Below are 13697 nucleotides of genomic sequence, written 5' to 3'. Positions count from 1 at the left end.
TCCTGCTGCTTTTCAGTCCCTGACACTAATTTTTGTAGCTATAATAATGTAGAAATTACAGTACACACATTGGTACAGACCAAACCTGTTTAATTAGCTGCCTGGAAGAGAAAGATAATGTCTTATTATTTGTCTAGGGATAGTCAACTTGTTCTGTGTTTAGAGATAATCACCTTCACTCTGGAGTGGGAAGACATCCTGCAATTACACAGAGCTGAAAACAATTCTTTCTTTTAGGGGAGGCTGCGGGTCTTGAAGGCAGTGACACCTTCGAAACCTCAGTTATCATTAGAGTCTTTCAGATACTGTAAGTCTTCATTTTATTGGAAGCTTTATTTTTTTTTCCCTCTTAAACAGTAACAATTGCATTCCCAGTCCACTCATTCTCCAATATAATCTTATAAATTCCATGTAGCTTCAGGATTCATCAGAGATGTCCTTTCTGTGTACACACCTATGAACCCTTTGTGACTAGTCTCCTCAAATCTGTGCACCTCTTTCCTCCCTTATTTCACAGTCCTTCCACTACATTGTTTTCATGGTTTGTTTCAATCACTATACCCTGAAAAATATTGAGCCTATTTCTAGTTTCACACCAGCATAAGTCAAAAGAAATCAATTAAAGTCAATGGAGGGAAAAGAGTTTTTAGGTTGACAAACGTGACCAGCACAAGAGAAAATGGCTACTGACTGGTTATGAAAACAGCATATTGGAAAGTAGAATATTTCTACTTACTAAATAGGTAAAGCTTTGGAATGGCTTCCCAAGGCAAATAATAGGGATAAAACCTGAGTTGCTTTAGGATTGAACTATGTAAGTTTGTGGGGAAAAGGGTATGATAGGGTAGGGTATTCTTGGTATAGCAACCTGTGTAGTTAATATGCAAAAGTCTATATTTGCAAACAGTGACCAACATTGGCAGGACATTGGCAGTGCCCTAGTCTCATACACACTTATCTAGCACTTTGTTGTTGGATGTTCTTGGTGCTTCTGGTTTTATGCTTTCTAATTGTGTGTGAGGGCTTGAAGTGGTGATTTTGCTTTCAATTGCAATTTTAGGGAGGCCTTCAGTACATGACTACTTACAAGGCAGAGGATTGGACTTGATGGCCTTTGGAGCCCCATCCAGTCCTAGGTTCCTATGGCTTACACCAGATCTTAACCAATCAGCCCCATTAACCAAATTCCTCAAGGAAGCAGCATGATTTAAAAGCGTCACTGGACAAGGACTGGAGAGTTGAAGAAATGTTTTTGGTGGGAATGTCTCAATTTGTCATAATCAAGGAAGGAGGTTTCAATGCTGATCTGATAAAACTGCTCAGATTTTTTTAAACCTGCCTGTTTTCCTGCCTGCTGTCTTTCTTTGTTCCTTAACAGCTTGCCTAGCAAACTACTGGGCAACTGGAGGCTTCCCAGCTCCTGGCTTCTTAGTAGCCAAGGCCCTCAGCACTTGGGCAGCCTACCATATGGATAGGTCCAGAGCCAGCATCCCATTCCTTTTCACTGAGAATTTGGAAACGATTAGGGTTTTTTTAGGAGTCAAAATGAACTATGAAATCCAAAAATCCACCATGGAATTGAACTGTGTTTCTCTGCCCAGCTCTAGCACCTATACCTGGGGTGCAGAAAATGGGATGAAGAGAGAGCGAACACATCCTGAAGGCGGCACTTGGCATCCACCTGGGCAGAATGGTCTTGTTGATTATTCTTGGAATAAAGTATTATAGCTATTAGTTTGTTTGTGGAAATAGGCCATCCAGTTTTCTTTTTCAGTTAAATTAGGGCGACACAAAGGAAACTAATAGAGAATCAATTACTGGATGTAAAGCACTTCATACAGGTAAAGCATCATATAAATGCAAAATAATGTTAACTATTATTTTACAAGGCTTGGCTTCCTTTTTGTAAATGCAGACCGGAGGGACCAAGCTCTGTTCCATCTTTTAAGTGTCTAAGTGAATGTAATCACAACTTAAGTACTAACATGGTATAACAGGTATCCGCTCTGGGCTGACCTTAATGTGGCCCACACACCTGTTCCTGGGGCAACTGCCCGTCTACTCTTCTGCCATGCCTTGTTGATAATTGATTAATCAGTGTTAATTAGCAGGAGGCTGCCCTTGTACTGCTCCGCTGCTAGGGGGCTCTATCTGTGGCTCTGTTTCCTCCCCTACACTGCAGTCCACACCTCGCCGATGAAATAGTCGTTGACTCAGGCCCATCACTATCTGGCCCCTTCCTGTTCTCTCTGGGCCTTCCTTCCTTAGATGCACGCTCCCTCCAGTGCTAGGGTTCTCCCCGGCCCCATCTCACTCTGCGCCCTCTTCTCCAGGGCCTTATCTACAACGCTGCCCCCTCTCTGGGGCCATCTCTGTGATGCTACGCCCTCTCCTGGGGCTCACCACGCCCGCACTGGGCTCAGTGTGGCTGTCCCCGCTCCTGGGGCTCTCCATGCCCACACTGGGGCTCCTCAATAATGCTGCCCTCTCCTGGGGCTCTCTGTGCCCACACTGGGGCTTCTTTGTAAGGCTGCCCCCTCTCTGGGGCTCTCTGTGCCCACACCAGGGCTTCTCAATAACATGGCCCTCTCCTGGGGCTCTCTGTGCCTACACTGGGGCTCCTTAATAATGCTGCCCCCTATCTGGGGCTCAACATGCCCAACTTGGGCTTCCCAGTAAGGCTGCCCCCCATCTGGGCTCACCGGGCCCACACTGGGACTTCTCCGTAAGGCTGCCCCCTCTCTGGGGCTCTCCATGCCCACACTGGGGCTTCTCAATAACGCAGCCTTCTCCTGGGGCTCTCCGTGCCTACACTGGGGATTCTCAGCTGCCCTTCTCTAGGGCTGGGGTCTATGCACCCCCAAACACTGTGCCCTCACTGGCACTGGGGTCCCCACTCAGCACTGAGTCCCCTATGAGGCCTCCTCCAACCCCTAATAGCCTCACCCAAACCACCGGTTTTGTAACAACAAAACACAAGCCCCTGGGCTGTAACATAAATTGAAGCCACCTGGCTAAAACATCAGTCCGGCCTACTGGGGAACACTCCTTCCCTCAGCAGTGTCAAAACACTGCTCCTGTAGTTAGGCCTCACCCTTCTTCCCTGAGAGAGTTCCTTCCCCTTGGGCCACTGGCAGGGAACTGACTCTGGCCCCAGCCCCTAGGGTTTATAAGGGAGCCAGGCCCTGCCCCTTCTGGTCAGCTGACCTTCCCTGGTTGCCCCAGCAACTCACAGCTGGGCTCCTTAGTCACTGCTAGGGCTCCCTCCTTAGCAGTTTCCTCTCTTCAGGAGCAGGGCACCTCAGTGCTCTGAGACATGGCCACATAATCATGTAATTAATGGTGCAATAAACCAGGGAATAAACCACAAAATTGTTACACAAAATATGTCGTAACTTTTCAGCTAATTCCCATTGTGCCTTAAATTGAATGAGTGGCCAGTGCTGACCAGCTATTTGTTGCACCTGAGGCCAGGAGTACCTGTCAGCCAATTGGCACTCCCTCTCTTGAGAGTGAACTGTAGCGAAGGGCTCCCAAACCTGCTCCAAGCCAGGTGCACCAGCTAATTGCCAATGCAAAGGCAACACAGAATTGTAATCCTGGGTTTTTCCTGCACCAGCAATAGGGTGCCATTGGAATCTGATCCCCAAACCTGCAGTTGTGTTTCCTGCCATGTACCTACAGCATAGCAGAAGCCATGATGGTTGGGGTCACGGATCAGATCCCATTGTGCTTTAACTGAACATCTGTCAGGAGCATCCACTTGTATACCTTATAGGTAAGAATAGAATATGGTCTGAGATTTTTTTCCCTTTAATTGGAAAATCTTCCGACCATTGCTTTGGAAGCACTGATGTATGTGTATATACATATAGCATGTGTATGTTCATGCATACACATGCATGTTGAGAAAAACAAACTGTGTGCACACACTAATATACATACTACCACAAATTGCTGCAGACTTATATTCTACATGTAAAGACTTGATAATGATAGACATATGGAATTCACAGTGTTTGTTATTTGTAATCAGCGTTCTTATCAATTACAGCCCGACTCTACTATGAGCCTGCTAGTAATGAAGGATATTCAAATGAAGCCTTGACTAAGGTACAGTATCACATTTCCCTAATTTTATTTAAACACACACCATGGAGAAAAGGTTGAACACATTAACTTGAAAATTAATGATATTTGTAATTTGCAACTTTAAACATATGCCCTAACAACTAGCACTGAAAACTTAATACAAAAAATGTTAATTGTGGCTGGAAGTAGGCCACACTGGGTTGTAGCATTACTACTTTTCAGTTAAAGAGAAGCAATCATTTTTAGCTAACAATCCTAGAGAGACAGCCAAGCACATCCTTTCTTATTCATGAGCACACTTCTCAGTAAGCTACAAGCATTGCTTCGCCAGTCTTGTTGCAGGATTTCACGTACATAATAGAGCAAAAAATATTGAACTCTGCACACAATAGGCTATGCATTTTAATAAAACTCCTGTTGAGTTTCCATGAGTGCACAAGAAGAAGGATGGTCTTATGATTAAAATCATCTTGTGGACATCAAGAGATCAGGTACAATTTCCGATTCTCCCTCAGACTTCTTACTGAATGTTAATCAAGTCTCTTCATTCCAGTGTGCCTCAGTTTCTCATCTGTATAATAAAGGACGTTTATTTAGGATGCTTAATAGTTTTGTATTGAACAAGCTTTATATTCAAAACTGTGTTGTCGGCTAAACTTGATTTTCATATGCTGGCTGTGGAAAAATGTATCTTTTACTCAAAGGGAAAAAACCAAACAAAACCAAACCTAAAAAATAATGAAAGGATAAAACCTGGAATACTCTGGCAACACACTGAAACATTTTGTTTTGAGATGCTGCCACCATGCCATATGTTTGCTAGCCAAAGCTGAGGTTTGTTAGCCATGTAGATTCATTCTTATCTCTGGATTTGGCTTTCCTGTCAGATCACACTTCCTCAAGATGACACAAGGATTTTAGGTTTTGGGGGACTTGGTCCAAATTGTTCCAGTAGTTTGATTTCTGCTGAAAAATCTAATTTTCTCACAGAAACTAATCCTATTTTTCATACCTTTTTTTCACCTTCTGCATCCTTTTTTGTCTGTATGGCTGTTAGCGTTTTTAAGCAAAGCTTGTCTTTCACTCTGTGCTCATCCAGTGTCCAGCAGATTGGAGTCTCTAGTCATTACTGTAATACCAATAATAATAACTCAGAATGACAATAAAAGTAGGCAACGGCTGAAGTTACTAAAAAAATAGTGTATGTAACTTGTGCTGCAGGTCCAGTATTTTCTTGCCAGCTGGTGGGATTAAGTAGTTAATAAGAGCACCCCAAGGGATGACAAGGTTGAACGGTTATAAACTCCTGCAAGACTGTTTCAGGCCGGACACAAGGAAGAATTTCTTTGCTGTCTGAGCCCCCAGAGTCTGGAATAGCCTGCCACTGGAGGAGGTTCAAACACCTACATTGAACACGTTCAAGAGAAATTTGGATGCTTATGTTGCTGAGATCCTATGACGCCAGCTGACTTCCTGCCCATCGGGCAGGGGGCTGGACTCAATGATTTTCCGAGGTCCCTTCCAGCCCGAATGTCTATGAAATGTATGAGTTACACAGTACACTGGAGTTCTTTCTCCATCCCTGCTACTGACTTCCTATGTGGTCTCAGGTAATTCAGTGAAATGCTCTGGGCTTACATTTATCTGTGTATTATCTTCATATATGTATATTAACTATGTATTACTAGAAAAGGAAATTTCTGTCTCTTTAAAAATGTTTCCAAATATTGAAAATTGTTTTGGTGACAAAACATCTCAAAAAACAAAAACATGATTTTTTTTTTCACGAGAGGAAGATCAGAGAAAGTCCATTTTGAGAGAGGTGAACTAGATCATTTGGCTTATCCCTGGGGTGCCTGATTCCCGAGACAGCTGTCTTCTGGAGCTATCTGTCTTCCCCAGCACCCTGAGGGGAGGCAGCTTTCTAGGTGGTGGGAAAGTCAGCTGTCTGGGAAGGTGGGCAGCCCTGGGAAGCAGTTTCTGTCAAAAGTTTTGATAGAATCAACAGTTATTTTCATGGATAAGTTGCTTTCTGTACACCTGTAATTAACTTGTGGAACTCACTGCCACAGGATAAAGTTGAAAACTCAATGAAAGAAATGGGATGCTTATATGGATAACAGCAATATGCATGCCAGTAATTATAGTACTTCAGGCTTAGAGACATTTTGAAGGAATGTTAATATATATGCTGAGAGAATAGTGAGCTGTGAAGTAGGCTGTCTCTTATGAAAGCTTATGCCTCTGTGAACCAGTTAGTCTCTAAGGTGCCACCCTGCCCTGCCTTATGCTGTGATGAATCACTGTGCCAAGTGGAAATGAACAGGACACAAGAAATGAATAGGACACAACTTTGAAGCTAGCAAGGCAGACAGCGGTGAGCTGTCTGCACAGCTAATCTTCTGGTAAACTTGTAGACTGGTCTGATCCCAGTTCCTGAAATTTTTTTCTGGCTTTTGATCTTGACTTGCTCCTGACTCCTGGCTAGGACCCCAGCCTCCAGGAGTGACTGCCCACATCCAGGTCATTGCTATAAGCTTCAGGCTTAAACCAATCTCTAACTTAAAATATCAGGGTGAATATAAATATGGGATATTATGAGGAATCAGTCAGTCTGTGTATGGCTTGGCTTATGACTTCTGGTTGATATTATGAACTTATTGTTATGAAGCTTGCTGTAGCATGGAAATATCTCTACGTCTGTGCCTCCAGCAAGTACCCATTGTACCGAAAGTTTCTGCAGGGCATGGCATTGTGTCACCTGAACTAACTTTTAATGAGCTAATTTGGATACCTGAAACAGTACAGCTGTTAGCATACTGCTTTGCCTAGGTAAATGTAATCTTTCTCAGAAAGGCTAATTATCTATGCACAGCATCAAACTAATGCAGCCACATTGCTTTTGATACCCAAATTAGCCCTTTTAGAGCTCATTTTGGTATCTCTGCATAGTATCACATTATGCCGTAAAGACATAATTGAAGGGACAATAGTGAGAACCTAATCATAATGACTGTGCTTTGATTGAACAGTGAGCCTGCATGAGGCTAGGATGACTGCACACTAGGAGATGCAATTTTCTCTTTACTACAGATATTAGGGATATGGGTAGTGACAAATTTCCATATATGAAGGAGAGGTGTTGAAGAGTGGGCATATACATTGAGGAAGGTTCCTGGGGACACACAGGAAGCTTGAGGCATGAATAGGACACTGTGGGCGAGAAAAAAGAAGAGACTGGGAGGATTTCTGAGCAGGGAGGAAGCAGTTTAGCTCCAGGACCAGTCAAGGTCTGAGAGTTTGAGTTGAATTGGAGAGTCCAGGGGTCAGAATATAAACCATTAGTAGCACAGAAGGATCCTGGACAAATCAAGGGGCTTCTGACACCAGCACAAAGAACTCTCCAGAGTGGGGAGAAATTTGAGGTATGAAAATTCATGTGGGAAGACTTTTGACCCTGAAAAGTTAAACTGTAGCTCAGAAGACCCATCCAAATGGAGGCCATGCTATCAGACTACAGATAAATTTATTCATTAGACACCGTAGTGAAAGTTTGCAGTGGTCACATCACCACCACATTGTACTAGAAACCATGCAGCCATGACAGATACATCCATGCCAGCTGCCTTTGTCCTAAACACACCACTAGATCTACAGCCAAGCTCTGCATTACTCCTGTATCTGTTCTGATCCCACTGCCTGGGGTGCATACCTTAAGGATCTAGAGCAGGAATTCCTACACTTCTAACATGATCCCAAAACCATAGCTACTCAAATTCATAGAGCCAAGACTCATGCCTCACTCTGACTTGCTACAATACTAACCCTGCAACAAGTTCAACAGAATCCCTCTGGTTTCTACTTACAACCCCTAGTTTGAACACATTGGACAAATCATTAATGACCTCCCAGCCCTCCTGGAAAATGATGACCCTCTTAAGGTAACTATGGGGGACTGTAACAGGGAGACCTTGCTCCCTATTACTTGAGTACAGTGAGGAAAGAAACTTACCCCAAGGGCAAAGAAATGGCGAGAAACGCTGATGTCGTCAACTGATGCTGAGAGTGTCTGTTGCACCCGGGAGACAAGAGACTGATATAATTTACTTACCAGAAATGATGAGGATGAAAGGGGGATGAGTGAGCAGTGTGAATATCCTGGAAGGAGAATCCTGAGCCGTGGTGATTTTGCAACGGTGATAATCTTCATGCGGAGGTACAAAAGTGACAGAGCTCGGCATTTCATGAGAGCTGAAGGAGCAGAGACGCCGACTGAAACTGATGGTTGGTTAACCCCAGCGAAGGTAACAGGGGAGAACTATTGACATTGTTATAAACTACAAAATTTGATAAGAAAACTGTTGATACAAAACTAATTGCTCTAGACACGAGTTGTGGATAGAGACAGTGTGGAGAAGTTTCTCTTTTTCTCTTCTTTCTGGGTTTTTTTGTTTGCAATTTATAAGGGCAGTGCTGCAGGCAGAGCACACCTGCAGAAACTGAATCATTGCATCTCTCCCAGAGTGAGCAGACCTCAGGGTCACAGTGTCATTAAGTGGGTTAAGATGTGTTTTTCCAAGAACAACAACATCACAGAGTTGCCCGTGTGCTTTTTTTCTTTCTCAATTAACTCCCATCAAGGTGTGGCAGGATGGTAAACTGCAGAAGAAACTCTGAATAATTTTTTTTTGCAACCTTAACTTACCTAGAAATAATACTCACTCATAGGGACAAACTTGTCCTGGCTCACAGACAGCATCCCCAACCTCAAAATGTGTCTCTCCAGCAACAGACTACTTAACTCCTATTTTTACTGAGGCACTAGGCCTTGCACCAGACCCAGATACCTGCTGTGTCCCCTTATCAATACAGGCCATATCATCAGTAGACCAATTAACACTAGCTATAACATCCAGGGTTCATTCACTTGATTCTTTACCAATGTCATATATGCCATCACCTGCTTACAGTGCTCCTCTGCTACGTACTTTGAACAGATGGAGTAATCCCCATATGACAGAATGAACAGACACCCATCTGATGCCAAGTCCAGCAACACAGAAAGGTCTGTGGTAGAACACTTTTACCTCTCAGGATACACCATTGTTGACCTCAGGGTTTTAAAAACAAGAGCATTTTAAAAACTGACTTGAACATGAAATTGCAAAGCAAGAAATCATCCCCAAAGGGGATAGTGTGATGTATGTTCTAAACAGGGACTATGAATTCTTATCTCAGCACCTGGATTAGCTCTTACAAGCCCCATGTCACTGTGGGTTTATTGCTTTGTTGCTCTCTTTAAACCCCTCTACCTTTCTCAGTACTGTCCTCCCTCTTTCTTTATGCACCCTCCTTGCCCACCATTCCCAGTTTCCCTGTCTTTTGCATTTAAATCGCTCCTGCTTGATAGCCTGCTCTCTGCATGTCCTTTCATAGCCTCTGATGAAGTGAGCTGTTGCTCATGAAAGTTTATGCATCTCTCATTCAGTTAGCTTACAAGGTATACCTCTGCCATGCCTTCTTCCTGACTTCAGACTAACATGGCTAACTACCTCTGTCTGCTCGTGTCAGATGTCTGGTCACTCAGGCTTCTTCTACTTTTCTTGGGAGAAGCCATCTGTACAGCCCATTAACTGGAGGAACAGGGCAAAAATAAAAGTCTGTTACTCTTGACTCCCATTTCCAGAGTGTGGGGTAAAAGGGGAGATGAGCAAAACTGAGAAAGAGCGAAGGAGAGTGAAAAAGAAAGAGAGATGCCATAAAAGCCAGTGGGAGTTTTGCTGCCCACCTTAAGGGGATTATGATTTAGCCCAGTCTGTGGAAATTTTAATGAGTCAAATGAAGTTATCTCAATAGTTTAAGCAAACTAGGTGCAGATTCCCCTTCTTGATAACCAGCGTGCTATGTAACCATACCGTATCACATCCAGTGTCCATTATCCAAACCGTATTATTATCCCCAAAGAGCACTTCTCTTCTGGCAAAGCTGTGTGACAAACTCCTGCCAAAAGCACTCTACAGCTCATGGCAGGATAGATTATGATTAGAGTCAAGTACAGGAACTCTTATGATTCACTTGAAAATTGGTATTAATACATATGCAAACCCATTTGCAAGGTGTAAAAATCAGGCTTTGCTTTTCTAGTCGTACATTATGACACTAGATTTCATTCTTATTTATTTATTTCTTTTCCTCTAGTGGCACTTTGTCATACTGGTTTCAATGAGCTTTATTCAAATGGAGAGGGTTGATGGTTCAATCAGTAACGGCAGAATACTGGGCTGTCCTCATCCTTGCTCACTGGAACCAGTTTGTTTAGTATATGTCGAGGAGGTATTTGATCATTAAGGTGCATTGAAAATTGTTTTTTGTTTTTTTTTTAAACAATACTGTAGTGTCTAGAGATAGAAACTAATATTGAGGACCTAAGAGATGAGACACTATACAAATATTCAGGCAATTATCCCTCAAGAGCTTGCAGTTATACAGAGAAGTATATATAAATATAAAGTGGGGATTGGAGGTACAGAGAGGTTAAATAATTTGTCAAAGAAAATAAAGCCAGGAACTAAACCTTCACAACCCAGCCTATGCTCTAACCACAAGATCTTTCTCTCCAGACCTTTCTCAGAGGGATCATAGGCAACCTTTCTAAAGAGAGAAAGATCTGAAGACATGGTTCCCAGTTCTTAACACTAGACATCCCACTTACTTCAGTGAGATTGCTGGTGTGAACAAGGACCCAAAGGAAAAAGAATCTGGCTTCTAATTTTTGGTGTGTCAGGTTTTTTCGGCACTCGATCATGCAAAATCAGAGGCCATTCTTAACAATGTGAGCCAAGCAGAGCAGCAAATAGGGAGCAGTAAAAGGGAAGCAATGTGAGCAGCAAAAGGAAAGCAGCCCAAATAAGCAAACACATATTGGAAAGCAGAGTTGTTTGACTTCTGAGTGCCTGGGGGCTGTATGCCGTATGGGCCTCATGCCACATGAGCTGTGAGCCCCCAGGTCTCTCTGGCATGCTGTGGGTGCCCTGGACTCCCCTGCTGGGTGAAATATTGGCTGCCCAACCCCACTGGGTCCCACAGGCTGTGCCACCCTACCTCCAGGGGGGGAACAAGAACCCAGAGATCCCAGCTACAACAACAGCAGGAGCCATGGGGGAAGAAGCACCCAGGTGGGAGTTGCAGACAATCAGTTAACTGCTTGTGGTTTGCAGGCAAAAAACTGGTCAGACAGCCCTGTTTCAAAATTGCTCTGCAGTTGTTCTCAGTTGTTCTGCAACTTCAGAAGTACCTGAAGTAGCACTGCCTACATTGCTATTGACAATTAAGACATAATCAATGGTGGCAGTGGAAAAAGTAGTACCCTGTAAGGGTGTGTGAAGCGGGCCCTGTTCGATTCAGAGTCAGCCCAAATCGGGAACAGTGTTTTGATTCGTTGATTCGGATCACTGTCCCTGATTCGATTTGGCTGAATCCAAATCTGAAGATTTGATGCTGATTTGGAGATTCAGTGATTTGGACATAGACGCAGCTTTAAAAAAAATGTCTACATACCTTGAGGTATCGGGTGTGGCTCATGAATGTTGTGATGCTGGGGAGGATGGAGCATCCTCAGGAGTGTGGGGTAGGGGGGAAAGGGCGCCTCCCTGGCTCAGTGATCAGCTGGGGGGGAACCTGGGTGCCCCCCCAGACCCAGGAGGCACCAGTCGTTGACCCGGGGAGCACAGGGGGGCCCTTCAGCATGCTCCCCAGTGGACCCAGAAGTGGACCGGAAGTGTTTCTGGTCCACTTTTGGGTCTGCAGCTGAGCATGCTGAGGAGCCCCCATGCTCCTGTGGGATGCTCCATGTGCCCCGACATCACAGTGTTGATGAGCCACCTGGTACCTAGAGGTATGTAGAAAAAGCATTTAAAGCTGTGTCTATGTCAGAATTGTCTAATCTTTCCAAATCTCTCCGAATCAATTTGGAGGGTTCCGATTCGATTCGGAGAGATTAAAGGGTCCCCTGATTCGATTTGGATTCCGAGATTTGGCTGCTGAATTGGGCCGAATCTCTGCCGAATCGAATCAGGGACCAAAGCTTTGCACAGCCCTAGTACCCTGCTACTGGCTGTTGCCAAAATCAAGGGGATGGAAACTTGCTTATGATTATTTTCTGCCACAACTGTACCAAACAGAGAATCTAATTTTTAATACTTAACTTACTAAGGATGAAATTCCTGCCAGTGATGACAGCCAGCCCAAGGTTTGGGTATCAAGTGTTTGCAGGTCCCACGTCAGGTTCAAGTAGCTTAGTTTAAATCTTAATCAGGATAGCTGAGTGCAAGTGCTCACTGCTTTCCAGGAGAAAGGGCAGGCAGGCAAAGGCAAGCAAGTTGGGGGAGGAAGGGTGTGGGTCCATGAAGGGGGGCTGGCAGGTCTGGGGGGACTGGTGGGTCGTGGGTGGGGGGCTGGTAGGTTCATAGAGAGGGCTGCTCAGTCTGGGGGAGAGTTGTTGGATGGGAAAAAATAGCCTGGTCAGAGTGAAGGGGGTAAAACCAGCATAGCCCTGGGGCTGTGGAGAGTGGCTGGGCTTTCCTAGTCCTGGGGCTGTATTATGAACACATGCAAGCTGGGTTAACCCTCACTTGGTCAAGTTAGACCATGCTGATCTAAACTTAGTTCTCATCTGATGAGAGATAACTAACATTAAATTGGGTGCGCCCATTTTCTGGTGAACTAAGCCTTGTGATCACTTGCACACCAGAGTATTTAGAGTGCCCTAACCTTGTTTAGGGTGATCTGAATGTAATGCTTCTAGGTTCCCTTACAGTTTACTTTATATCCTGGAAACAGGGATTTATGTGATCGACAAGTCTTGTGTGCTAGACTGTACTTAGGGACAAATGCCACCCGGCCACAGCTCTCTTTGCTGTTCCAGAGATACAATTCCATTTATGAAACCAGGAGAGTTTGTACATAGCAGTCCACACAGGGCTTCATAATAGTGATATATTGCCATCTCCCATCTTGAAATGGCAACATCAATGTCTTTCCAAGGGTCAATTCTAGAACCATTAACTCAAGTGAATTACTTTATGTTTCATTTCAGCAGAGGGAACCTGGGAGTCAGAAGGTTCAGCCGTTCTCAGACACTTTTATTGAAGAAGAATACCTCTTACCAGTGCTTCAGAGGGAGAAAAAAACACCTGAACAGCAATCCACAGCAAGTTGCACCCAAAAGGCTCTGACTTCAGACATGGAAGATAACACTGAAATGAAGGAAAGAGCGGATGCCACTAAAAAATTCATTCACATTCAGACTCTCCGAGCAGGTGATATATTTGTAAGTATGTATTTAGCCCTCTGATGACCTGAAGGAGAACATGGGAGATAATTGAAGAATTTGTATCTGTCAGAGAGAGAAAATTTAGACAAAAGTGGACTTGGCATGCTCCCCTCATTTGATACATGTTTTGTGCATATTTATTAGTTGGCCTTTAAATTCCTTTTCCTCTAACAACAATTATACACATAATAAAAATGATAATCACGGTGGGTGGAGAGAGAATTTCCTTGCCTTTTAACAGAAAGGACAGCCTGGTAAAAAAATAAATGGAGCT

At 43.9% G+C, this 13697-nt stretch overlaps 1 protein-coding gene across 1 annotated transcript in view; it reads left to right on the top strand.

The window, feature by feature from the left end:
• Positions 1-13697, top strand: part of LOC102386654 (cyclic nucleotide-binding domain-containing protein 2-like) — a 135850-nt gene that overhangs the window by 80259 nt on the left and 41894 nt on the right. The window contains exons 11-13 of the mRNA XM_025200837.1: positions 238-307; positions 4055-4113; positions 13187-13420. Of these exons, the coding sequence (XP_025056622.1) occupies positions 238-307; positions 4055-4113; positions 13187-13420 (363 nt within the window). The remainder of the gene's footprint in view (positions 1-237; positions 308-4054; positions 4114-13186; positions 13421-13697) is intronic.

This window comes from Alligator sinensis, unplaced genomic scaffold (assembly GCF_000455745.1).
Source record: "Alligator sinensis unplaced genomic scaffold, ASM45574v1 scaffold602_1, whole genome shotgun sequence".
Classification (NCBI taxonomy): domain Eukaryota; kingdom Metazoa; phylum Chordata; order Crocodylia; family Alligatoridae; genus Alligator; species Alligator sinensis.
The sequence above is the reverse complement of the archived record's forward strand: the minus strand, read 5'-3'. Positions and strand labels throughout refer to the sequence as shown.